The sequence below is a fragment of the Idiotropiscis lumnitzeri genome, chromosome 5, assembly GCF_059441095.1.
Source record: "Idiotropiscis lumnitzeri isolate Australia: NSW breed Sydney's pygmy pipehorse chromosome 5, RoL_Ilum_1.0, whole genome shotgun sequence".
Lineage (NCBI taxonomy): Eukaryota > Metazoa > Chordata > Actinopteri > Syngnathiformes > Syngnathidae > Idiotropiscis > Idiotropiscis lumnitzeri.
In genome coordinates, this window is record NC_142395.1 from 27,325,013 (window position 1) to 27,349,738 (window position 24,726).

General features: G+C 40.3%; 3 protein-coding genes across 7 annotated transcripts in view; all 3 read right to left on the reverse strand.

The window, feature by feature from the left end:
* Positions 1-647: 647 nt before the first annotated feature.
* Positions 648-4,761, reverse strand: gcshb (glycine cleavage system protein H (aminomethyl carrier), b). Its single transcript, XM_088296449.1, has 5 exons — positions 4,563-4,761; positions 3,300-3,379; positions 1,338-1,401; positions 1,129-1,260; positions 648-1,052 (listed from the first exon to the last, which is right to left on the reverse strand). Exons 1-5 carry the CDS (start codon positions 4,702-4,704, stop codon positions 958-960), a joined length of 513 nt encoding a protein of 170 aa, XP_088152575.1. The 5' UTR covers positions 4,705-4,761; the 3' UTR covers positions 648-957.
* A 952-nt stretch (positions 4,762-5,713) lies between these two features.
* kars1 (lysyl-tRNA synthetase 1) lies at positions 5,714-12,678 on the reverse strand. Of its 2 annotated transcripts, XM_088297185.1 has the most exons (15): positions 12,513-12,621; positions 11,151-11,316; positions 10,782-10,926; positions 10,539-10,704; positions 10,345-10,438; positions 9,957-10,143; positions 9,405-9,530; positions 9,146-9,265; positions 8,832-8,994; positions 8,020-8,193; positions 7,820-7,905; positions 7,666-7,751; positions 7,462-7,588; positions 6,516-6,659; positions 5,714-6,335 (listed from the first exon to the last, which is right to left on the reverse strand). In XM_088297185.1, the coding sequence occupies exons 2-15, from the start codon at positions 11,288-11,290 to the stop codon at positions 6,261-6,263; spliced, it is 1,833 nt and encodes a 610-aa protein (XP_088153311.1). In that variant the 5' UTR covers positions 11,291-11,316; positions 12,513-12,621; the 3' UTR covers positions 5,714-6,260. The 2 variants fall into 2 exon arrangements, with proteins under 2 accessions (XP_088153311.1, XP_088153312.1); XM_088297186.1 differs by lacking the exon at positions 11,151-11,316 and having other exon boundaries at positions 12,513-12,678.
* Positions 12,679-13,776: 1,098 nt separating this feature from the next.
* The window catches only part of nfat5b (nuclear factor of activated T cells 5b), a 32,111-nt gene continuing 21,161 nt past the window's right edge, over positions 13,777-24,726 (reverse strand). For 2 of the 4 annotated variants that reach the window (XM_088296551.1, XM_088296554.1), the window contains exons 5-13: positions 24,093-24,283; positions 23,763-23,935; positions 22,627-22,761; positions 22,500-22,552; positions 21,874-22,006; positions 21,446-21,514; positions 21,042-21,133; positions 19,279-20,932; positions 13,777-18,579 (exon numbers count right to left, since the gene is read on the reverse strand). In XM_088296551.1, the coding sequence (XP_088152677.1) occupies positions 18,344-18,579; positions 19,279-20,932; positions 21,042-21,133; positions 21,446-21,514; positions 21,874-22,006; positions 22,500-22,552; positions 22,627-22,761; positions 23,763-23,935; positions 24,093-24,283 (2,736 nt within the window). In that variant the 3' untranslated portion in view covers positions 13,777-18,343. The remainder of the gene's footprint in view (positions 18,580-19,278; positions 20,933-21,041; positions 21,134-21,445; positions 21,515-21,873; positions 22,007-22,499; positions 22,553-22,626; positions 22,762-23,762; positions 23,936-24,092; positions 24,284-24,726) is intronic. The other 2 variants (XM_088296552.1, XM_088296553.1) reach the window with 2 other exon arrangements.

The following is a 24,726-nucleotide window of genomic DNA, read 5'->3' on the forward strand; positions in this document are numbered from 1 at the left end:
GACATTTCCATTGATTTCAATGGACAAGGATGATTTGAGATAGGAGTATTTTGAGTCACAAGCGTGGTCAAACTCATATCTCAAGACACCTGTTGAGAGGTTGATATTCTGAGGACTGGGACTTGAGTTTTTTAAAAATAAGTTATTTAAACCATTATCAAAATAGTTGTTAGTTTGACCATCAATTAGTTGCCGTTTAATTGTTGCACCTCGAATAATTATACAGCTTGTCTTGAAACCGGGGAACCGCAGCCTATCGTAGGAAAAACAAACGCACTTTGGAAAAAAAAAAAAAAAAAAAAAAAAAAAAAAAAAAAAAAAAAAAAATCCCCTCTACCAACTGAACCGCGTGCGAAAACTCCCGTTCGTCATGTCATTCATTCAGTGATTTTAAAAGCGCTGCCTCATTAATCATTAATGAAGTGGCCTCTGCTCTCTCTTCCTATCTGCACCTAAGAGGGCAAAGGTCAAGGTGTATGGACTTAATAAGCAACAAGAAGCACCCAGGTCAGGTGCACACAGCAACACCCTCATTAGCACACAAACAATATGCATGCTGATTTTTACCGGTCGCATCTTTGCTTTTTTTTTTAACCAGCCGGCTTCAATTCCTGTTTGAGCATTGAAAATCAACTTGAACACTTGCCTGCATTTCTTCTCAAAGAAAAATGAAAAGTTTTATTTCCCGGTGACATCACTTACAATCACTGTCCAGTTTTCAATCTCATTTGTGCACGCTTAAAGTCAAGAGCACCAGAATCTTATCCCAACATTCCTAAGAGCCCTTTTTGTGGTTTTACCAACTAAATGAATGGATATCTTCTAAACAGAAGCTATGGACAGACAAGAAATATTTTCATGGCACAGTTTCAGCGTGACAATAAATAGCACAGAGGACGAGGGATGTTGCGAGATGTTACTGAAGTACAAAAGTAGCACAGCCGGCTGAATGATTTCTCATTCCAGTGATTTGAGGAAATTATCATACGCGGGTTGATCCATGAGGCCTTGCAGCTCATCAGGCCTTTCGATGGTCATCTTGATGAGCCAACCTGAAAAAGGGCAGAGGTCAAGTTCGACGACCAGGGACCTGTTTTACGCCGCGCAATCTCTTCGCAAGACGCTCACCGTCCGAATAGCAGGCTTTATTCACCAATCCGGGATTGTCGGCCAGCTCGGTGTTGATTTCCTTCACTTCGCCCGTCAGCGGCGAGTAAAGCTCGCTGGCGGCCTTCACACTTTCCAAGGCACCAAACTCCTCTGCGACACAAACACGGAGGCAACGTTAGACGTGGCTTATCTCACGGAACGCTTTTGCGGACGTGGGCCGATCGTACCCATCTGCTCGAGGCTTTGGCCGACTTCGGGGAGTCCGCAGTACACCACATCGCCTAAAGCTTCCTTAAAAAAAAACAGAAGAGCCAATACAGTACATAGGATCAATTCCATGACATCATATTCTATCACAAATCCTCTAATCACAATTAAATCAATGGAAACTTCATTAACCTGTTGCAGCCTTCCCCCAAAAACTACAAGTAAAAAAAAAAGTAGGACTCCATAATACTGTATTTTGTAATATTTATATATAGTGTTCATTCAGACGTCTCAACTCCTGTCATCTGTGTGGCACGAGTATTAGTCACTGTTCGCAGAGGATAAATAATATACGAGTGAGCGTACCATGGCCCGACCATTATAGATATTTTAAGGCAAAGCGATTTCGATGTTTGGCAAAATAAAAATCAGCTAACTGATTAATCAGCTATTTAAAAATTGTGTCGTAACTAACATAACATCTTTTTTTGGTCCTTTAATGATTACAACAGAAAAGATGTAATCTTTGGAGACTAATACAATACTTTGTCCTTCATATTTGTTAACCTTCACAACAGAAAAAAATGGCAAAAAAGCAATTGACACGTTTTTTTTGGTTACAGCAGACATTGGACGAAATTGGACGTTCGAGTCTGTCATTGTCGCCACTATGCATTTACCTGCTGACCGGAAGTCAATAAATTAATTTACACCAAACGTGGAAGGGTTCATTCCTTTTTTTTCCCCACATGTTTTTCTGTGTTCAAACACACACAAAAAGTGTGTTTTAAATGTGTTTGTAGCAAATGGGAGGGTTAAAAGCAGAGGCGCAATGATTAATCAAAAACTAATCAATTCGCAAATTAATCGATTATCATTTTTGATGATCGATTAATTGTTTAGATACTTCAGAATTTCAGCTTCTCAACACTAAATATCATCCGATTTCTGTTGTCCTCCATGAAAGCAAACCGTTTATCTTTGTGTTGAATCAAAATAAAACATTTGCTTATACTTTGGAAAATAATTTTTGCTCATTTTTTGACGTTATGCACTAAACCGGTAACTGAATTATATTTTTGTGTATCCACTGCACTGTGAATTTAAATCATTTCAGCATTTAATCAAAAAAAGAATTGACATATGAATCCATTATCAACATTTTTAGTTAGTCAGCCCTGTTTAAAACTATGTTGAGGAAAAAAAAAATCATTCGTGGTCTTTCAAAATTATAGATTTTTAGCTATTGTGACTGGGTCTGGAACAATTCCCAGATATTAAAAGGCGGCTCACTGTACAAACAAAGGAATCATGCAGAGCCTAAAAATTGATCCATAATGTTTGCTGTCATCTGACAAAACATGACATTCATAATCTAAAGTTGTCAACACATGACTGAAAATGAATAAATCCGATTAAGCACGAGAACTGTACTGTTGTGCGGCGCCGTTTTAAATTCACTATCAACGACATCACTTGTCCTTGACTGTGGAGACCTTAAAACAGTGCTTCTCAATTATTTTCTGTTAAGAAGAAAACAATTTGTGCCCCTCCCACCACCCACTCTTTACCGCAACTATAAATAATAGCATTTTTGTTGCAAAACAAACCTACACCGTAGAGTTAATACTCGCAGCGCACATGAACAAGAAGAGCGCCACTGCCAACTACTGGAGTGGATGTGCAATTACACTTTGTTGTAGTACGTCGGGGAAAAAAGCATGTCCCCAGGTTTACACTTGCCCCCCTCAGCATCGCACTGCGATGTATGTGGCATTCATTTTCAGTGAAACAAAGTGATCAGTGGCAATATTCATCAGAAAAAAAAAAATGAGTGCAAAGTCCAGAGTATAAACTAAACTACCGGTCCACTGTGTAGCTTCTGAAACCATTGTGCACCAATCATCAAGGCTGTGGACCGAATGTGTCATAGCCCATCATAAACGGGGCTGATTAGTGAACGGTAAAAGACAAAGGCTTACCTGAGCATAATTGCTGATACCGACTGTGCCAATGTCACCTTCTACTCGCACCCACTCATGCTTATCTGTGAACTTTAAAGCTGCACAGAGAACAAAGCAAGAACAAAGATCAATGGGTAAATTATTCAATTCACGGCATCTACACATTTAGAATAGGAATCACAAATCAGTTGTACAATTCAGAATTTGACTGTACTGTTGTGGAAATTAGGCCTCTCCATTTTTATGTATTGATTCATCCTTTACGAATCCATACAGAGCAAAATTGTATTCTTACTTAAAACATTCGCCCAACGAACACATTTCAAATGCATCAACAATTCTGTGTTTGTAAAAACTTTTGTTCAAATAATTCCGCAAATATGAATTTAGTATTTTGTGCGATATTTGTAGTGCCACATTGCACAACATCATGCCGGGCAGCACTCATGTCAAAATCAGTTTCAAGAATCAAACAACTAATCTACAGTAAGTCGATGTTCCCAAACAACAGATATGATGATAATAATAATAATAATAATAATAATAATCTGTACCATATATTCAATGCACCACACTAGTCTAAAAACACCATCCTGATTAATACAGTGTTTGTGGACTATAAATTAAGCCGCAAAATCCACAACAAACTTTATCCATTTTAGGAGGCAGTCATTTTGCCACTTGCTGTCGATTAAAAATGACATCACAGTACCTAAGGCCTCAGGTAGTGACCAATCACAGCGCACCCCTTTTGTTGGGTTGAATGAATTCACCATTACAGTTTTTCTAGCATGAATTAGAACAGTGCAAGTGTTTCATTCCCCAGGGCTGGCATCCTTTCAGCAAGCAGACAAATACAGGTTTAAACCAGATTGTAATATGTTGATGCATGGCTGGCAGAGCACAGTCGGGAATGCTGTCCCCAAAAGAGAATGACTGCATACATGGCTTTTATACTAAATTCTTGCACAGAAACTGTATGAAAAATAATTAACACTATAGCAGAAACGTACTTGTATGCTAACATGCCATTCATTTACTTACGTTAGCTGTCATACGATTAATGAGTTGCTATGTTGCACAAGCAGACATTTGTTGGAATTGACAGTTCACTTGATTGAAAACGTAAAAACGTCATCTTGGTTGTGCGTTGAGCAGAAGCGTAGCTAACGGGCTGCTGCTAATCTTCAACACGAGTTAAAAGTTTGTGTCTGGTCAGCCAGTCGAACATGACGTCCACTTCCGCTTGGGATTTTGAATCACAATGCCAAAGTATTTTACCTTCCGAGCGCGCGGCCGTGGTGCTCAGTGTCCTCGCCGCCCACAGCAGCCGTGTCGCCGGGAGAGTCGCAGCAGGCGACAGCTGGAGAAACCCGAAGGGCAAGTTTGCGGAGAGGCACCGCAGCGCCGCTCTCATCGCCATCTTCACTCAGTGTGGGTGCGCGTGGGAGCCAGCGCACATACACTTGACCTCGGGAGCGCGCATCATCAACTGGGGAGGGCACGGGCACGGGCAATCGAGTTTGCTGACATCTAGCGGTCAATGCGCAGATTGCATTCACAGCGGGCAGCCAAATCGAGGAGCTATGAAGTGTTTGACGGAAGTGGTTGTAACGGCAATTAGACGTCCATTCAGGGTAAACAGAAGTTGAGCTACAAAGCTTGTAAATCGTGTTTAGGGGTCCGAGTTTGGTGTTGGTTCTGAGTGTTTCGGCCATTGGGTTCAAAAGTTGTGGGCAAAAGATGGAGAGCTGTCCTGCACTTAGAAATGATTGTGGTAGTAGATTGAGTGTAGTACCACATGTGCCCAGTAGAGGACGCACCCCCTGAATTGTTGAGGTTAGTATTTAGGCTTCAGTAAATTGATAGTTTGTAATTTTCAATATGAAATTATGTGTTTGTCTGTTTTTTTTTCATTTAAATGTGACATCATAAGATGGCGCATCGTTAAAGCCGCTGAGGAAATGGAGAATAATGGAAAGAGTACTTATTGACATGGGCAGGGATAGCAATTGACAGCAGCAAGACTTTTATTTCCCAATTACAGTTTAGCGACAGAAAAGTATTTTTGGATAACTAAGTTAGAGGCGTTTGCAGTTGCCATTAATTATCACGGGCTCACTGTCTAACTAAGATATTTACCAGTGACAAATCTTAGCCAAAGGCTAATAAAAGAGACTATACTGTAATTAAATTTTATTGTATTCTAACTTGTTATAATTCACTTTTTTTTTTAGAAAAAATATAAAGTCCACTATTATGCAGTTTTCCATCGGTGTGTTTTGGTTTAGACGCAAAGGGGACTCACACATCAAGGATAAACACTGGCGTGAGATAAAGTAATACTCAAATTGAGTCATTAATAGATGAGGCAATCAATAATTGTAATAAATAAATAATTGAAATGATTTTTAAAAATTAAGAGACAAAAAGAGATTCATAAGCGCTTTATTCGGCTGACCTTTGGGAGTCTGTCAATTACATCAAACATAAGCAGTCATGAGAGAAGAGATGGCAGTATTGTGGCAACTCCACAATTATTATTACAGGCGCTTCAGTTGAATTTGGATGTGCGTCAACGCCAAATCTCAAAGTCAGACTTGAGCAACTGACCACATACAGAAATTGTAAGCATATTCTGAAACATTACATCTTGGTCTGCAAAAGGGTAAACAATGGATGTGATTTGCTGATTATCCAAAAAGTGCCTGCTTGACAATGACGATAATTTTTTTTATCCTTGTTGGAAATCAAAAGTAAGACCCAACAAACATGATCAGAAAATTTGTAGAAAATACCAAAATGAAACAGTGGTTGTTAATGATGTAACATTTAGTCTGACAGACACGCCGAAACAGCAAATTAGCAACAAAGCCTTTGACATCATTAAAAACAAATTCGGCAGACCTCACAAATGACCACTGACATGAAGGCTTCTCTGTGGTTTCTTCAAGGAGGGGAGGGTCAGCGGTCAGTACATTACACAGAGGTGCCCTCCGCAGGAACGCTTGTTTTGTTGTCGTCGGGCTTCATGGCTGGGAAGAGCAACACCTCCTGAGAAAGAACACGCACAAAATACTGTTAAGTCATTTCACAAAATATGATCCTCTTCATCAACTGGTCATGATTGATTGATATAAGATCAGAGAGGTTATTGACATTCCTCTTTCTCTGATTATTTATGCATTTCTTCAACTGACTGTAGTGAAGTTACTGCGTTGCAGAAAATGTTACCTTGATGTTATTGGAGTCGGTCAGGAACATGGTGAGACGGTCGATGCCCATTCCCCATCCGGCTGTCGGTGGCAGACCGTATTCCAGTGCCGTGCAGAAGGTCTCGTCGATGAACATAGCCTCGTCGTCACCTTCGGCCTTGGCCTGAAAAGTATTTTATCGTAAACACTTTTTGTCAGGCACTGACAAAAAGATTAGAGCTCCGTTTCCAAGGTGTTGGGCCATGATGAAATTCTTCAACTACACTAAAAGCAATCCATCGTGTGTCACTTGTTTCGGGCAAGCGATGCGATTGTATCTATTTCTTTTTCCCTCAAGTGTATTTCGGTAGTCATTTATAGGCAGAGTTTCATTATTCGTGCACTGGCTTGGTCTGTATTGACTGTATTGTAGTGATGGGAAAATGAAGCTTCAAATTTGCTTCATGAACCAGCTGTTGTATTTTTGAGTCCTCTAGATGGCACTGTTGCTTTAAATAAAGGCTTTAAAAAATGGCTTTCAGCCCAATGTTGAACAGAGAGTGCCATCTATAGGAGTCCAAAAATACTACAACTGGTTCATGAAGCAGATTTGAAGCTTCATTTACCCATCACTACTGTATTGGGGGATTTTAGGCCATGAAAAAAGAAGTAGTAATTTAATTGAGGTTCCACTGTGGATATAAATAATATAGAACATTAACCATTCACTTAGAATACCCTAAAAAAATATGTTTTAACCTGGAACCCGAAAAAAAAAAACAGTTTACAAAAAATGTGAACTCTTCAACTGATCTAACGGGTATCTTGTGATAAATAGCAACATGCTCTTTGGTTATGTGCCTCTTGTTTTTTGGCAAGGCAAGTTGTGAACTACAACGTCACAGCAATAATTTCACACTCATTTGAACGCTCCAAACTGCGTTAGAAATGTAGAGCCGCACCATAGTACAAAGTTCATTACACACCTTGGCTTGCTGCTCAAAAAGCTCCCTCTGTCTAATGGGGTCATTCAACTCTGTGTAGGCGTTGCAGATTTCTTTCTTCATCACAAAAAGCTCAAAGCGCTCCGTTAGTCCTTTCTCCGATCGATGCCTTTTAGAAAGAAGCATTTCAACTGTCATTCCCAAACAGATCACGGGCAGATTTGAGAAAAGACGTCTCCCCCTCACCATTTTGCTAAGGGGCTCATGATTTGAGGATGATCACAGATAAATGTGGGGCTGATACAGGTGACCTCCAGGAAATCTCCCACAAGCTGAGAAACGACAGAGTGGTTCAAATAAGTGTTGGAATATTTAATAATTATTAAAGTAAATAAAGTACCTTGTCAAGTAGGCGGGCAGTTGTTCTGGGTGGAGGACATTCAACTCCCTTCTGGGCACACAGGTCATCAAAGAATTTACGAGTCTCTGAAGAGTTCATGTGAGCAAAGGCATATGGACATCATGAGTGGATAATTACAGTGGCAATCAAAACTAAAATAAAAACGTGTAAAACTGTAAATGTTTGTCCTCTAATCTTACCGTCGCTGTCGTAACTGTCAGTGGGAGGAAATTTGACTCCCATCAGCTTCTCCAGGTCGTGTGTCATGCTCACTCTTTTAAATGGTGGAGTGAAGTCAATCTCATAGGCTTCTCCTTCGGGACCATCTGGGTGGTAGGTCACCTTGTAACTTCCCGTGATGTGCTTCACCATCCCTGAAAGGAAAACACAGTGCAGAGTAAGTATTTTTGTTGTTGGTCTGACAATGATGTGAGAGGCCCATCTAAAAATCGGTCAAAATATTGTCTACGAAGGAGTTAAAATGCTGAATATGAATTACGTGCCACTCGAGGGGTGTGGGGTACTGATGGGAAAATGAAGCTTCAAATTTGCTTCATGAACCAGCTGCTGTATTTTTAAGTCCTGCAGATGGCACTGTTCGTTTAAAGGGTTTAAAAAAATGGCAAGTCATTGTGCTTTCAGTACAATGTTGAACAGAGAGTGCCATCTACAGGAGTTCAAAAATACTACAAGTGGTTCATGAAGCAGATTTGAAGCTTCATTTACCCGTCACTAGTGTGGGGTGCTGAAGCCTACGTGTTCATTCATTCATTTTCTCAAACACTTATCCTCCCTGGACCAACAGTATACGCAGCCTTGATGACCACATGAAATTTCAGAGAAATTCCAAATGTGTGTAACAACATGATTGCCCACCACATTTGCGGTGCATACCGTACGCGCAGAGGACACACTATAGAGCGCGCTTCGATATAGACTGCGTCAGAGCAAACCAAACCAAGAGACATTGAAGTCTTTCTTGATCCCACACAAGCAGTTTATTTCTACGTACCAGACAGGAGTTTCTCCGTTATGTCCATCAAGTCATGGTAGTCCGCATACGCCATGTAAAATTCGCAGGTGGTGAACTCCGGGTTGTGAGTGAGATCGATGCCCTCATTCCTGAACTGGCGGCCGACCTCATACACTCGATCTATCCCGCCGACAACAAGCATCTACACGTAGAACACACAGTTGTATAATGAAGAATCCCTAAAACACACTCGACACTATAATATGTCATCAACAGAAAATATTGATTTGCTTGTAAAATGATGACATAGTCAGTTAAAAATGTTTTTTACGCTCAGAGATATTGTACATTACCTTATGGTAAAGCTCGGGAGCTATCCTCATATATAGGTTCATGTCCAGCTCATTGTGGTGAGTTACAAATGGACGGGCCACTGCTCCACCAGGAATAAGGTTCATCATTGGGGTCTCAATCTTAGAACGACAGTAAACAAGACTTGGAATGCAATTTCACACACAAGAAATAAAATAAATAAATAAAAATATTTAATAAAATGGAGGAGGAATGAAGATGGGGGTGGGGGAGGTTGTGATAAGCTTGTCAAACCCATACCTCTAAAAAGCCCAGTTGGTCCAAGAAGCTGCGCAAGTATGTGATGATTTTGGCTCGTGTGACAAACTTCTGCCTCACGTAGTCGTTTAAGATGAGATCCAAGTAGCGCTGACGGAATCGTGTTTCCTATGAGAGAGCCATGGCAACAACAAAAAAGATGGCAAAAAATAAAATGTACCTTTTCCATTTGTAGGTTTGGGTGGATCAAACTTTTTTTTTTGCTATTATTCAGGGGGAGGGTAATGTTTAATCTATGAGTCATACTAATCAAAACATTGGCAGCGACACATCTTTGCAATCATTCAATTTGTTTTGTTTGATCCAAACACAGGTCAAGGTCTGCAACGCTTGAATAATGTGTTGTAAAACATAAACGTGAATTTCAAAGCCACAAACAAACAAATTTTATAGAGTGTCACCTTGGTTTTCATGATTAATCTGATAAAAATAAAATAAATAAATCTGACTAAAATGGATACTCGGAGGAAATAATGTAAATTCAGTTTTAGACTAGCTAGACTATAACAATGTCGTAACCGTCAGTGTATTTACCTTGTCTTTAAGTCCAAAGTGGAGATGAGGCAGCATGTGGAGACAAGGCGAAAGCAGAGTCATCTCGATGGGGATAATGGAGAGCTCCCCCTTTTTAGTCTTCCCGGGGTTGCCACGGACACCGATGATGTCGCCGCGCCTGAGCTTGTTGTTGATGGCAACGAAGCCTTCCTCAGACTTGTAGTTCCTGCCCGGGTGAAGGGGAAAACTCAGTGTTAAAATATTCCTATTTCCCGAGTTCATCAAGACGTTATGCTCTAAAATGGCTGACAATAAGAGAAACTCTGCTTTGAAAATGTCTGGCAAGTGAATTGGTTCATCAATAAATATACATGCACATGATATTCAGGGATTAATTATGAGAATGTTCTGATCAATCTTTCAGTACCCGGAGTTTGCCATAACTTGCAACTTGGTGCCTTCGCCTCGCATGTCATAAAACAGCAGCTTGGCACCAGATGCCCTCTTGGCATGGATGCGGCCTGCCACACAAGACAAGAAAAAGCACTTCTCATTCATACCTTCTCCACCCTTATCCAGTCAATCAAATCCAACGATTCAAGGATTTAAGTATTACAATACCTGACACATTGAGGATAACTTCTCTTAGCTGTTCCCCAGGCTGGAGATGATTGTACTTCTCAATGAACTCTGTGAGCGACAAGTCAACGTGGTACTTGTGTGGATACGGGTCCTCAGCGGTACCCTTGAGCTCTTGAATGGCCTGAGTTCGAATCTTGTAGTATTGCTGCATTTGGAAGCTAACAATGTAAATAGTGTTCACAAAATAAACGACGAAAGCCAATGTTCATACAAAATGCTCACATTTGGGTCGAGCGTCTCCTCGTCCATGGCAGCAATCTCTGATGCTACGCAGTTATTGGTTTCCTTCTTTTGCTGCTGCTGTTCTTTGGCCTTGGCTTCTTTCTCCACAGCCTTCTTCTCCGCTTTTAGTCTCCTCTTCAGCTCACTGTTAAGATATGACGAATCGAATGATGCAGCTTCATGGATTTAGGTCAAAAAGGCTGCTCCACTTACCGTTGGTCGTGATCACATGACAACACAACACAAATCTGAAAAAGCGTACCGTATATTAAAACGCAAGCGACTGATGTAGACAGTAAAAAGGAACCCACAATTTTCTGGTGACAAAAGGTTGGTTGTCATTCTCTCTTGAAAAGAAAAGCCACCAACCTTTTGTCACCTCTCCAACGCTTTCCGTAAATTTGGGCAGGCACTGCAGCTGTACATGGATGCGCATTTTTATACCACAGCCCCCTGACTTCAAAGGCTTGGCACAGCTGCTGCCTGACTGCCCTGACAAGGCAAAGCATGCTGAGCCACCAGTCAGAAGAGCAATCTGGGGGAAAGAAATATATATACAAAAAATACAAACAAGACGGATAGCAAGCAGAGTTGGTAGTAATTTCCATATACGTATGTGGACTCCCTTTGGTGGTATACAAAATAGTCACAAATTAAATGTGAAAACTAAAGCCTGCACAGTGCATTCATGAATGTTCAGTTATATTTAACTTTGTAGTCCCAGTCTTTTAGATTTGCAATGAAATTAGTTATGAGTTGTTGTCTGAAAGATATGCTCTTGGACATTATACAGATGAGAAAACATGTTTCTTTTTTTTTTTCTTGCAGTATTGCCAGTCATTAAAAAAACACAAACTAGAAAAAAAGCAAAAAAACATAGTAAATCCAATGTCACTAAACCTTTCACTTGTGAATTTCTTTTTTTAAAGTAGCTTTTCTCCCCATTTTAATCAAGTGGCATCTTAACCATACAAGAGGCTCATGTTAAAGAAAAGAAAGTTAGAAAGAACTGTCGATTAAGTGTTTCATATAAACAATGTAAAACATTTTAATTGGATGTTAAAAAGCTGTGCCTGCCAATATTTGACAGAAGAAATTCATGAGCAGCATACGCACAAGACATTATCAAAACGTGTTGACAAACAAAGAAAAAAAAAGGTACACACATTCTTTTGGTTAAATTCCACTACTTATACACAGCCAAAAATCTAATTATTTTAAAAGAACGGCTAGCACGTGCATGTGAATGTTGCTAACATTTAACAGGAAGGTCAGAATCAACTTTAGTAAAACGCCAATATCATGAATTATACTCTCTTGTCTTGGGTCCTATACGGAGATTTTCGTATTATGTATTGTAATTCTCAAACGTTACGTTACGTTCATGAACGATAGCTAGAAAGCCAAGTCCCCAAATTACCCAGTCGGCGAGTGGACGACCTTTCTCTTAGGACATTATGGAGCTTGTAGTTTTACTCGTTCGCAAAACAAAGCATGGTTGTGGGGTAAACTTAATTTTAAAAACTACATTTCCCACTGATCGATGGAAACAGGCGTTAGGGAAATATAGGCTTCGAGCATGCCTCCGTATGGGAAATAGGTTTTGCTATCGTTCTTACATGCTGTTACGTCTGCTGCCATTACTTTATATCTGTATGGCAGAAAATACAGGTAAAATCGTGCAACAGAACGTAATACGTGTTAAACTGATGGAAAACGCATAAAACTCACTTTTTGCTGAGTTTATCGCCGTCCGCCGCTGTTACGTCAGCCATGATGGTAGGTTGTCGCGCTTTGATGGATCTGCGCATGCGCACAATCACTCAAAGTCATCAAACAGGGACGTTCAAAGACTGTTGGAATTGTTATGGCGGAAGGAATCGACCACGTCTCAATGAAATGAATAGGATGGTTATTTGATACTACGACACTTTCTGGACCATCATTTGTATTTGATTACAAGAAAAAGACGGTGGCAAAACATCTGTACAATGCTACGTTTCTGAAAATTGTGTTCCCTTCTTTTTTTGGCATGTCATCCACCAGGTGTCACCAGAGTTGTACCACGGGCACCATTTAACTCCCACGTAGGTGTTCTATTAAAAAAAAAAAAATAATAATAAAATAAAATAAAGAGAGTGGCGGGGAGTCGTGATTTTCTAGTAATACTGTAGAGATTATAATTTGAAAATATAACCACTTGCAGGGAATTCTAAAAATAGTGTTGTACATTAATTGACATTTATCTTTTTCCAACCTTGTCAAATCATTACCACGATAAATGTATTTAAATATAATTATTAATAACAACATAATTCTAGGTAATTTCAGTGTATAGTATCATCCATCCATCCATTCTGTTACGCTTATTTAAGGTTGGGTTGCAGGGGAAGTGGCCTAAGCGAGGAAGCCCAGACTTCGCTCTCCCTATCTATATCATCCAGCTTCTCTTGGCGGATCCTGAAGCGCTCCCAAGCCAGCTGAGTGAGATAGTCTCTCCAACGGGGGCCTGGGGCGTCCTCGGGCCTTCTGCAGGTGGGACATGCCCTGAACACCTCACCAGGGAGGTGTCCAAGTGGCATCCTTATTAGATGCCCGTGCCACTTCACGTGCTCCAAAAGGAGGCGTGCCTATTTGTCCTAAATCTCATCACAAAAAAAAAAACTTAAATCACTACAGAGCCTTTTAGGCGGGGCTTTTTATTACTTATGTCATTTTTGCACGCAAACATATTATATAACTGCCAATGTTAAGATCATCCAAGTGTCCCTTTAATAGAGTGAAGTTCAATACAAAATCCGGTCCATAGATTTTTTTTTTTTAACCTTATGGTGATGCTGACTTTATACTAAAAATACACACAAAAATAATGAACTTTTTTTATAACTGATATCCAACTCATAGGAACCTATTTTGTATAGTTTTGTTTTAAACATATATCCGCATATTCAATGAAAATGCATTCAAAAATTGAATAAGAAGCTTCACAATAAAATTATCTATCTTGTATATGTTTAATATGATAGCAGCAAGTTTACAGAAAAATTAATCCCAACAAAGACTGAACAGTTTTTTGGGGGGGGTATATACAGTATGACAGTTGTTCACATGGTTTGAAACATTAAAGAAAATTTCACTTTCTATTTGCTTGATTATGAAACGTGAACTGGAGGAGTGCTTCCCTTGTGCTGGGAGATGAAAAGTGAAACTGTTAGATGCAGCACAAATTTTCAGAGACATTTTCCCCACAAGATTTATGAATGAAATGTGATTATCAGTTTTTTCCTTTTTTTTTACCCCACCTCCCCAAATATTAAAAATGAAATGTGATTAATTTGGTGTGCTGAATCTGCCTGGTACCTCAACGACACATTAAACAGTTTAGGCAATTAAGCAAAACATCAGAGAAAAAGCTCAACATGAAGCTTAAATAATGGGATGAAAAACAATTTTGGTTCCCGTCATGGTTAAAAACTGAGCGGCTACATAGAAAAATATATATTAAAAAAAAAAACGGATCTACATTTACAGTTTCGCTGCATAGCAGTTTCAGAAAACATGTGCATCCATGTCCACACAAATGCATTGTATACTTCAGTACAAATGGGTTAGATGCATGACAGACGTTTCATCACAAGAATCATCTATCACATCCCTGCTGGAGAGCATTACTAGCACATTTAAAGTGTCTTGGCTTGCACCGTTGCAACATTGGGAAGCAAGCTGTGTGTTAAAAAAAAAAAGCAGAATATAGTCTGACATGCACATTTATTTACAGTACAGTTTCTAGCAGTGGTGCCTTTCGATGAGTTTCATTCGGTCTGTGACAGCGCTCGGAAATGAAATCACTCGAATCATCTTTTTCCAATGACATGAATGGAAATGGCATTACTTGGTTACAGCTTTCCTCCCAAAATGTACCTTTACGAGGAAATACATTGCACTCTATGGTATTGTACTTTATAAAAGCATAAAGATGGTGGAAAAAATAAAATTGAATTCAACCGTCTTTGTCTCCTTGGCCACCTGCGGGTCAGTATAAAACAAACAGACAGATCTACTCTTTATTGAGACATTTGAACTCATTTTAGCTCATCAGTACGTCACAAATATTATTAATTGTTGGAAGAAGATAAAGAATATATTACCATAAGATCTGTATTACTGCCTGTGTACATGAGCTGCTGTGCTGTTTGTGTTCAATCTGTTGATTAAAGGGTTATAGCACTTTAAGATGGAAGCTATTTAGCTAGCAATAGGCTAGCTGACTAGAAGGCTAATCAATGGGGTTATTTTAAATGCACTGCAATTCTTTGTTTTATTCTAAGTAAACTTCAACTGGGAGTTGCAATTAACAGCTTGGAGTCTCTTTTTTTGTTGTCGATGAATTGATCAGGATTTGGAAAAGTGCTACTTATTGTTAAGTGAGTTGAGTTCACTGCCGCCATCTTGTATCTCAAGGCACCACTGTATTTGAAGTTACATTTTGGAACGGTTTCAGCAAACTATATTTGAAGTAGTCAACCTAGTAAAATGAACCACGTTTTCTATTAAAAAAAAAATGTATTAACGAACTTCAATCATTTGTCCCGCATATAAAAATATGGACCTCCTCAGTGTGCACCCTACGCATCTTAAGATCAGTGAGATGCTTGCAACCATTCTGTACAATCACATTGAGTACTCACGCTACTCTGACGTCATATCGGTTTGTATTAGTCATAATACTGAAAGTTGTCATTCCTATTTCAAAGGATAATCTGCAAAGTTTGGTGGCATTTGCTCCAAAAAGATTTTTTTTTCCGCAAAATTCACCAGAGTGTAGTTACAGTACATACAGAAATAAAAGTGTAATTTTTGTTTAATTGAAAACAAAATAAAAAATTAAAAAATAAAATAAAAACATTTTTGTTTTGTTTGTGTCAGTTCCGGTGTCCGATTGCGGATTAGCAGATATGGGCTCCAAACAACAATAGATTACCAATGGTCACAGTTCGAAAGATCTAAATCCAACTAAACAAATAAATACATACGCCAAACTATTGTACTAAACCAATAACAAAAGACTTACTTGAGAAACAAGCAAAACAAACAACCATAAATATGAAAACACTTCAGTTTCACAAGTTTAAGGAGAGCCAACGACACATAGCTGTCAGGTGTCCTTCTGGAGTAACGTCCCACTGAATACCGTCACGTCATGAATCACATTAGTCAAGGTTACACTGTACTACCACGTCTACAAATCATCCAAATAGCTTTTTTTTTTTTGAAGGTGGATAATTACAACTGTGTTGGCAACATAGCAATTCTTTAAAAAAATGCACATATAAACAAGTTGAACTTTTGTTAATTACTTTGTCAGAGACCAGCCCCTGAAATGTTTCAACAGCAGGATAAAAATGTAAGAAACAAAACACAGAGAAGCAATGCGTTGCTATTTGATTTTTTTTACATATATTAAACGGAAAGATGAAAAAAAAAATATGCAAGCAAACGGGCCATAAAACTGGCCGGTCATCGGGATTTACACAAAGCCAGCCAATACTAGCAAACCACTTCCCCAAGATTGAATAAAGAACGTTAATACACAAAAACTGGAGTTTACCATTCGATAAATCCACTGCATTTGCATAGTTTGAAGGCCATGCGAAAAATACAACTACCTATCAAAAATGGTAAAGGTATCTTACAGTAGATTAAACAAAAAAAAGTCTTCACACCTGTCTTCAAATTCAGGCATTTCTGATATAAAAAATATGAGAACCAAAGAAATCAAAATGAGTCCACCATTATGTGACAGCTAACCTGTCATACTCGATTGATTCTTTTAAATAATTAAATTCAGTCGGGGAAGTAAAAATAACAGCAAAGGGTAAATATCCTCTTAACTGGGATGTCCAGAATTAACCAGTCACATTCAACTCAGCTCCAAAGTCAGCGCACACATTCACCATTTCAGGTTAACATTAACTCCAAATAAAGTTCAGCTGTTCTAGTAGGCTTTTCTTGACATTTTTTTTTTGGGGGGGGGGGGTCTAGCAGAAGACACTGATGTCCACTGATTTATTCATTTTACCCTTCTCAGGGTAAAGACTTAAAAACATGTTGAACCAAATTGGCTGGAGTGTTGCGCGTGATCCATATAAATTGTGCCTGAAACCTTACAACCGGAGCTGGATGGCGAAATTGCATGAATTCCCTTTCAGCGGAGACTGGAAAACAAACGTTTCCTACAACAATCTTTGGTTACGCGTACCTGACGCAGAGCGAGTCCATCAATGTGACTCCAAAGGACAAATGACAATTTTGAACTAGATTACATTCCGGTATTTGTACGATGCAAATACTCTGTCTTTGACATCCCGTGGAACACTTTAGCTTTAAATCTTCCTCACTTATCTCAACTTCAGTGCCACCTTTTGCTAATAATGTTACATTTTGAGATGTGATAGTAGTATGGCGAACGGAGTAATTCTATAATATAAGAACTATATTTCAGCAAATTTGCCCATCTTAAAAAAACAAACAAACAGGTAAATTAAACAAAGTACCGTGTTTTCCGGACTATAAGCCGCTATCTTTTTCCTAGATTTTGAACCATGCGGCGAATACGACAGTGCAGCTTTTCGGTGTATTTTTCTTTCACCACTAGGGGCGCTATATAGTTCAGAAAATACGCAAAATAAATGTTTTTTTTCTCTTGAGTCTGTTCTGTTTTAATTATCAAAGTTGTTGCCGTGTTAAAAGGCACTGTTTTAACAATTTGTTTATGTACCTTTATGTGCATTCACAGTACAAAATCGTTCTGTACGTGCAGTAATTTTTTTCATCATAGAAAACTGCGGCTTATAGCCTGTGCGTATATTGGGGGTTTTTTTTCCCCCAAAAAGAAGTTGCGGCTTATATAAAGGTGCACCTTATGGTCCGGAAAATATGGTAACTAAAATCATTTTTACTTCAATCACCACTGTATTCCACTATAGACATCATTCAAATGATTTTTCTCATGTAGTCAAATATGCAAATAAATTAAAGCCAAATTAGAGTGCATTTGCGCTTAGTTTTAGTGACGCTCCTGTGCCAAATATGAAGTCTAAAATATGTCGAAACTTAAAGATTGACAATATTTGACAGATGCTGAAACCGATTGCTAAAAAGGCACAAATGTGTCGACAATGGTATTTTATAAAATATGAATCTATATAATATAAGAATTTTCTCTCAATACACTTTCCATGCTCCTTTGAACCACAGGACCGCCGTATTACATTCAGACCACACCCTGTTCAGACTTTCCTTCCGCTTCTACCGCACCATCTTGGAAACATTTTGGAAATTAGACAACTGCACATACACACAGTTACGGTTCCGTGTCGATTCACTCGAATCTAGTCCACGTTGAGTTTTTAAAGAGAAAAATAAAATATTCAGAGCCTCAAGTGAGATCAAATCCAATCTTAAATGGGCAGAACACAATCTGTTGCTCGCTCCCATCTCCACTCGCAGTAATATTTGGACCCCTCATGCACATTTGACAAATGGAGGAACTTCTCTGGGAATTAGTACGAACGTGTTAGGCTGTTGCCCGGCTCTTGGCTGATCAGCAGATTATCAATCTTCTCCATGCTCTGCGAGGCTTTCAAGCCGCCCTGCGCCGTCACCGACTGTGGCGGCGACCGGCTGAACAGCGACTGAATGCAGGCCTCGCTCTCTCTTTGGTTTTGACCCGATCGGCTGATGGCTATGATCTGGTCGGATAGTGTGTTTCCTGGTGCGCTCATCAGCTGACCACATTCTGCGGGAGTGGAGGAAAAAAAAAGGTCGATCAGATCGGCAGATTTGTTCAAACGCTACGTTATCGATGCCGCTTATCGATACAATTCGGTTCTTTTATTGATTCTAGTTATTGCGCACAAGTTATTAGTAGTTGTCCAGTTCCACTCTTATTGTTCAAGTGAAAAAGAAATATTTGGGTTGTTATAAATCCCGAGAGTGAGAACAGTCAAAGGAGAACCTCTGACTCATCATTCCTGCCAGGATGTTAAATTTCTTTTTTTAAATCCACCAGGTCACTTATACGACTACATTGAAGAAAATCCTTTTGCATTCCAAACTAATTTAGACATAAAACAAAAGAGCAATCCTGTAATAAAATACATATTTGACCCGGTTTTGCAAAATACTTTCACAATTACAAAAATAAATTTTCGGAAACTTTTAGCTCTAGACAAATCGGAGGCACTTCCCCAGAGGCACAGCCAAGAGCGATGAGAGTCAAATCACTAGCACTGGTTCCTTTTGTTTTTTTTTCCTCGCTCCTATGCGTTCCATCCACGGCTGATTTAAGAAAGTTGCTCAACCCTTTTTAAAATGAGGGGATGTCCAGTGAATCTGGACACACATTATGTTTCTTTGACGTCTTTAGCCGTCAATGGTAATGAGCGAGTTAAGGGGTGAGAAGCTTTTGTTCTGACAAAACTTTCAAATCACTCACCATTCTGAATTCCAAAAAGGAAGAGATCCGATTGCTGAGCCTGGCTGGGCTGACTGATGGTCCCGCCGACCGGAGACTGAAACAGAGTCCCCGGCTGCTGAACAGGAGATGAAGTGGTGGTTTGGAGGTTCGCCACACCGTTCGGTGAAGCAAACATGGCCGACTGCGCGAGCTCCTGAGACAATCCCCCTTGCAGAGAGGCCATGTTCGGGGGGGGCATGAAGAGCCCCACCGGCTGCTCTTGCCCATTGTTTGCGGCGTTTCCGAGTTGCATCGGTTGCTGACCCTGAAAAAGCACTTGCTGGCGTGCGTCATTCGGGTTGCCCAAGGCCATGGGCTCAGAGCGGCCCTGTTGGTTTACCGTCACCATGCTGGCCTGTGAGAAAAGCAGCGAAGCGTTCGGGGACTCCTGGGAAACGAGACTGCTGCTGGTCAAAGGAGGCATCTGCCCCTGATTGCTGAAGAGGATGTTGGATGTCTGGTCTGTGGTGGGCAGGGCGTTGTTACAAAAAAGTAGTCCAGCTGGCGGTTGTGGAGCTGAAGACAGCGAGTTTGCAGGTGGATGCTGGGAGATGTTCTGAAACAAACAATGCTGCTGAGCAGACTGAGAGAGCGGCTGAGGCGGGGCAGGCTGCTGCTGCTCCATCGGAGCGCCTTGCCGGATGGGAGAGAGCTGCGTCGGAGCCTGAGCTTGAAACACAGCTTGTTGTTCAGGGGCAGGTGTTTGTAGAGCGCTGAGAAAGGCCAGTTGCTGCTGTTGGCTGCTGTTGCTTGTAAGCTGACCCGAAAGAGACGTCTGGGGGAGGAAAAGAATCGGGGTGGAAGGTTGCTGGTCCGGAGAGGGTAGAACCGTTATGGGATTTTGGAAGAGCACGGCCTGCACTTGCTCTGGAGTGCGAGAGGCGTTCTGGCTATGAAACAGACCTCCTTGCGGGTCGTGTGCTTCGGCCAAAGGACTGGGATTGTGGAACGCTGGTGGTGAGGGGTGGGAGGGTGTCGGCTGGAGGAAGTTGGTCTGAATAGAGAGCAGATCAGTGGTCTGCTGAAAGAGAGTTGTTTGTTGCTGTTGCTGCTGCTGCTGAGCTTGTTGGAAAAGTGATCCCTGGTTGGGCAGAGCGCCTTGGGGAGAACCTTGTTGCTCCACATTCACACACTGCATTTGAATTTGTGACTGGAATATCTGCTGCTGCAGATTCTCCAGCACCTGCTGCTGCTGCTGCTGCTGCTGCTGCTGCAGTTGCTGCTGATGAAGTTGCTGATTTTGAATCTGTTGGTGCTGCATGTGGTGCTGCTGGTTGGTCATTGGGTTGTCCGTCTGAAGTGGCAAACCAAACGCTTGGGGCTTGAGTTGTCTAACCGCCTCCTCCAACTGCGCCACTTCGTCTGAAGGGAACATCGGCAGCTGCTGTGGTTGAGGTCCAGGATCACCACGTGACCTGACCGCAGAACAGGAGCTGCTGACTTGCCTTTCCTGTCCAAGACACACTCTTGGCTGGATTGTAGTTAAGGCTTCTGTGTTGGTGAAAACTGGGGCCTGGCTCTTGTCGGTGTCGCCGGAGGGCTGTGGCAATGTGCTGGAAAATTCTCTGCTGTTATTTAAACGGCCCGCGGACATGTCTGGGTTTGGCTGGGCTGGACAGAGGTCCAGTGTCTGCTGGCAGAAGCAACAAGAAGTTCAAATGTGAATGCATTTGTTGTTTCTAAGTAACACATTAAGATAAAAAAAAGAATCATAATCAGGTCACAAGGTTCGAATCAATTACCTTGAACACCCCAGCGGTTTGGAGGTTGTTGGTGACCTCCATTGGAGTGACTTCTTCTTTCTTCACTTGAGGCAACATACAAGGCATCAGAACTGTAACAACACGTATGGGAAGCTTAACCACCAATTGGGATATATTTTCTGTAAGTTGTTTTCAAACTACAGATCCAGTTGGAAATACACTACTTATTTCGAATCTTGCACCCAAAATCCGCATTTGTCATTCATTAGTGACTGAATGACCTGATTTGTGAGGCTGATAGCAAGGATCGAAGGGAAAAAAAACAAGGAGAAAAAAAAAATATATACATATATATATATATTTTCTATTTATTTATTGTTAACAGTAGTGATCTTTGATTCACATTTGATGATACGTTGAATGTACAAAGAAAGAACCTTTACTTTGATCGTCAAAGGGACATGTCTTCACTGGAGATGATGTCTCTTTCTTCACAAAAACTTCAGCGTTTGCTGCAAGAAAATGCAATCGCACATTAGCACATGACTAGGAAATCACACTGAACAAAAAAAGAGCCCTGATGACCTTTTCAGCTCAAAATAAAGGACATGATACATGTGATGGGTAAATGAAGCTTCAAATGTGCTTCATGAAGCACTTGTAGTATTTTTGGACTCCTCTAGATGGCACTCTCTGTTCAACATTGGGCTGAAAGCACACTAAATTGGCGATTTTAAACCCTTTGTTCAAACCAACAGTGCCATCTAGAGGACTCAAAAATACAGCAGCTGGTTCATGAGGCAAATCTGAAGCTTCATTTTCCCATCACTACATGATACTATTATAGTTCAGGAGAAAAACAGAAACAAACCTGCATCTGGATTGTAAGTAAATGGTTGAACATCGTGGGACCTTCCAGCAATCGTGACCACGTAGATACCCACACACACAGCAGAAGTGATGTTTTGGTTCTGGTAAGGTGGAACCTTCACTATCAAATGATTCTTGGGGCGAAACATGAAATCAAGAAGAACAAATTAATAAATAAATATTTCTTTTTTATAATCATACATTTAGTACATCAAATCATTGCTATTCACCATCAACAGCTTCCATCCATCCTATTTTTGCTTTTGTCTAGTTGTCCTTTTTTATCATGCGTGTTAATGTTTGTTAGCTTTAAAAACAATGTTGATCTGACTAGGATTAGCTCGTTAAATAAAAGCTGTTTAGCAGTGCAGAGCTAAATATTCCGACATTTTGTTCCTTTGGACCGCTTTGTTTACAAGAGCAAAGGTCAAAAGTGTGTGTGTTGAAACACACCCCGAGACTGTGTATTTAGGTCGCGATACAAAGAGACCACTCAAACCTTTGAACCAGCAGTCATATAAGATGATTACATCGAAATCGTGCAAATCTCAAGTGGCTTTGAATCAGCTTACTAATGGTTGCCACAAATTATTCGGTTCAAATAAAACAAGAACAATTAAGTCGAACCTGGTGAAACAATTCCATGTCAATTTCCGCCTCCATCTTCCAAGAGCTTTCATCTGCAAAAGAAATTGAATTGGGAACGTTGGTGATCTGGAATGAGAATTTATTTTCACCTAAAAGTGTTTCTTACCAGAGACATTCTCTTGAAATATGACTTTTGCGTCTTTGAGAAAATTCTTGCCAATGATGAAGAGCTCTTCGCCACCCCTCACTGAACAAGTGTGCAGTGATTTCTTCAGAATCTCAGGCACTCCTGCCGGCTGAGCTATTGACATAACAGTTATGCACAATACTACGTTTATGAGAATCAAACGCAGCCTGGACGGCACGGAAATAATTTGCAGACAATTGCATCGCTCCAATTTTTATTCTTCATGCTGCATAATTGATTTACTATGTTAATGTTGTGCCTAAACAAGCAAAAAAAATGTGAATTTAAAACCTTGGGTTTTTTTTCTGCATTTACTGTCAAAACAGAGTTATTCAGTAAAAATAATAGAGAATGTGAATATTTGCAAGTCAATTTACAGCGTTTCAGTCTTTCTGTTTTTGCCACAAAAATGTAGCGACTGCATTCCCCGGACTATAAGGCGCAGCAACCCCGAAAAAAATAAAGAAAAAAATAAATCATAAAAAAATAAAAATAATAAAAAAAAGAAATTAAAAAATAAAGAAAAAATACACAAGTCGCACCAGGCTATAAGTCGCAGTTTTCTATGTTGAAAAAAATTAGTTTTTTACTGCATGTACAGAACGATTTTGTACTGTGTACAGAACAGATTTTTGAAACAGTGCCTTTTAACACGGCAACAACTTTGCTCATAAAAACGGAACTATAGAGCGCCCCTACTGGTGAAAATAAAATAAATCCTTTTTATGACTAAAACATACCACCCAAACAAATATTTACTAAATGCGTTCATGCACAGCACTTACTTTATGTGGAAAGCTACTCCCGCATTGCGTGTTGGCTCAGTGTACACGGCATCACACTCCTATTGTTTTCTCCTTCCTTTTATTCCTCCCATGTCAGTTCTACCGATTTAACTTTCTTATGGCCGTAAGCGTCTTTCCTGTTTATAAATCCCACCACACCCTCATACGGTTTGCATGATCACAAGGATTTCCCACAATGTCTTCAAAAGCTCACAACAAAAAATGCAGTCTCTTCTGTTCTGACATTAAACTTTAAACAGGAGCTTCTCCAAGTAAAGACAAGAAAAGATTTTTTTTTTTCTAAAACTGAATATGAGCAGCTTCACTTACTGCAAAGAATGGAAGACGACAACGTTTGGAGTGTGAGCACCGAACCGTCCGGACGTGGGATGTTGACCCGAAACACGAGCCTAGCACGTGTGCTCTTCTTCTTCGAACCCGCCACACCGATGCGAGCCTCCACGTCGGCATTTCGGAGTTTCAAGATGCCAACACAGTCCACACTGCACAAAGAATCAGTGTCAGCTTTGGGGAAAGCGTGCAACTCAAGTTAAAAACTCAAAATTTACGAATAGAACTGTTTGATTGTTGAGAAAAATTGCTTTGACAATAAAACCCTTACAATACACATTGTGCTCAGCCAAACAACAAAGTACATACGCTAAGGTCATGTTGGTGTTTGGATCCAAGGGGACTTCAATGACCGTTGTGCCGCCAATGTCCACCTCTTTGCACGCGGTGGTGTTGCGCCCGGTCACTCTGCACGCTTGATAAAATCCATGAGGCCTCACCCGCTCAGCATCGATTCCCACAAAAACTTGCAAAACCACTGGCTCATTCACACCCTCCAACTGGAAAACATGTAATGCAACCATTTTTTTAAATAGAAATGCTTGTAAATGCAATACACTGGTCATGTGATACAAGGAGCCAATATTGCGCAATATTGATATTTTTCCGATATATTATGCAGCCCTAACAACAGTGGTGGGCGATCAAGACCTTCAAAGGCGTTCTCTGCTGGCCTAACATGATCAAGAAATCCTGATCATATTCTTCACAATGATGCCATATTATATCCTAGTGTTGTATTTTTTAGGTGAGAGTTTTTATCCAATCAGAATTCAGCTAGCTCGTGTTGCCAGGCAGATTTCATAATAACAGTAGCGCGCACTATTCGACCGAGGCCTTTGCATACAATCCTCTGATACAGTTGATATACAGTTGCGATAGCCAATCAGATCACAAGTTGGTGATAGTGAGCCTTCTCGCTGGTCTTACGCTGAAGGTGATG

Excerpts from the sequence above, each read along its gene's own strand:
- gcshb (XM_088296449.1), bottom strand. The coding sequence starts at position 4,704 with ATGGCGATGAGAGCGGCGCTGCGGTGCCTCTCCGCAAACTTGCCCTTC. Across the intron at positions 3,380-4,562 it reads CACGGCCGCGCGCTCGGAAG|CTTTAAAGTTCACAGATAAG; the intron begins GTAAAATACTTT and ends TTCTCTGTGCAG. Across the intron at positions 1,261-1,337 it reads CCAAAGCCTCGAGCAGATGG|AGGAGTTTGGTGCCTTGGAA; the intron begins GTACGATCGGCC and ends TTTGTGTCGCAG.
- kars1 (XM_088297185.1), bottom strand. The coding sequence starts at position 11,290 with ATGCTTTGCCTTGTCAGGGCAGTCAGGCAGCAGCTGTGCCAAGCCTTT. Across the intron at positions 7,589-7,665 it reads ATGAGCCCCTTAGCAAAATG|GCATCGATCGGAGAAAGGAC; the intron begins GTGAGGGGGAGA and ends TCTTTCTAAAAG. Across the intron at positions 6,660-7,461 it reads TTTTTGAGCAGCAAGCCAAG|GCCAAGGCCGAAGGTGACGA; the intron begins GTGTGTAATGAA and ends AATACTTTTCAG.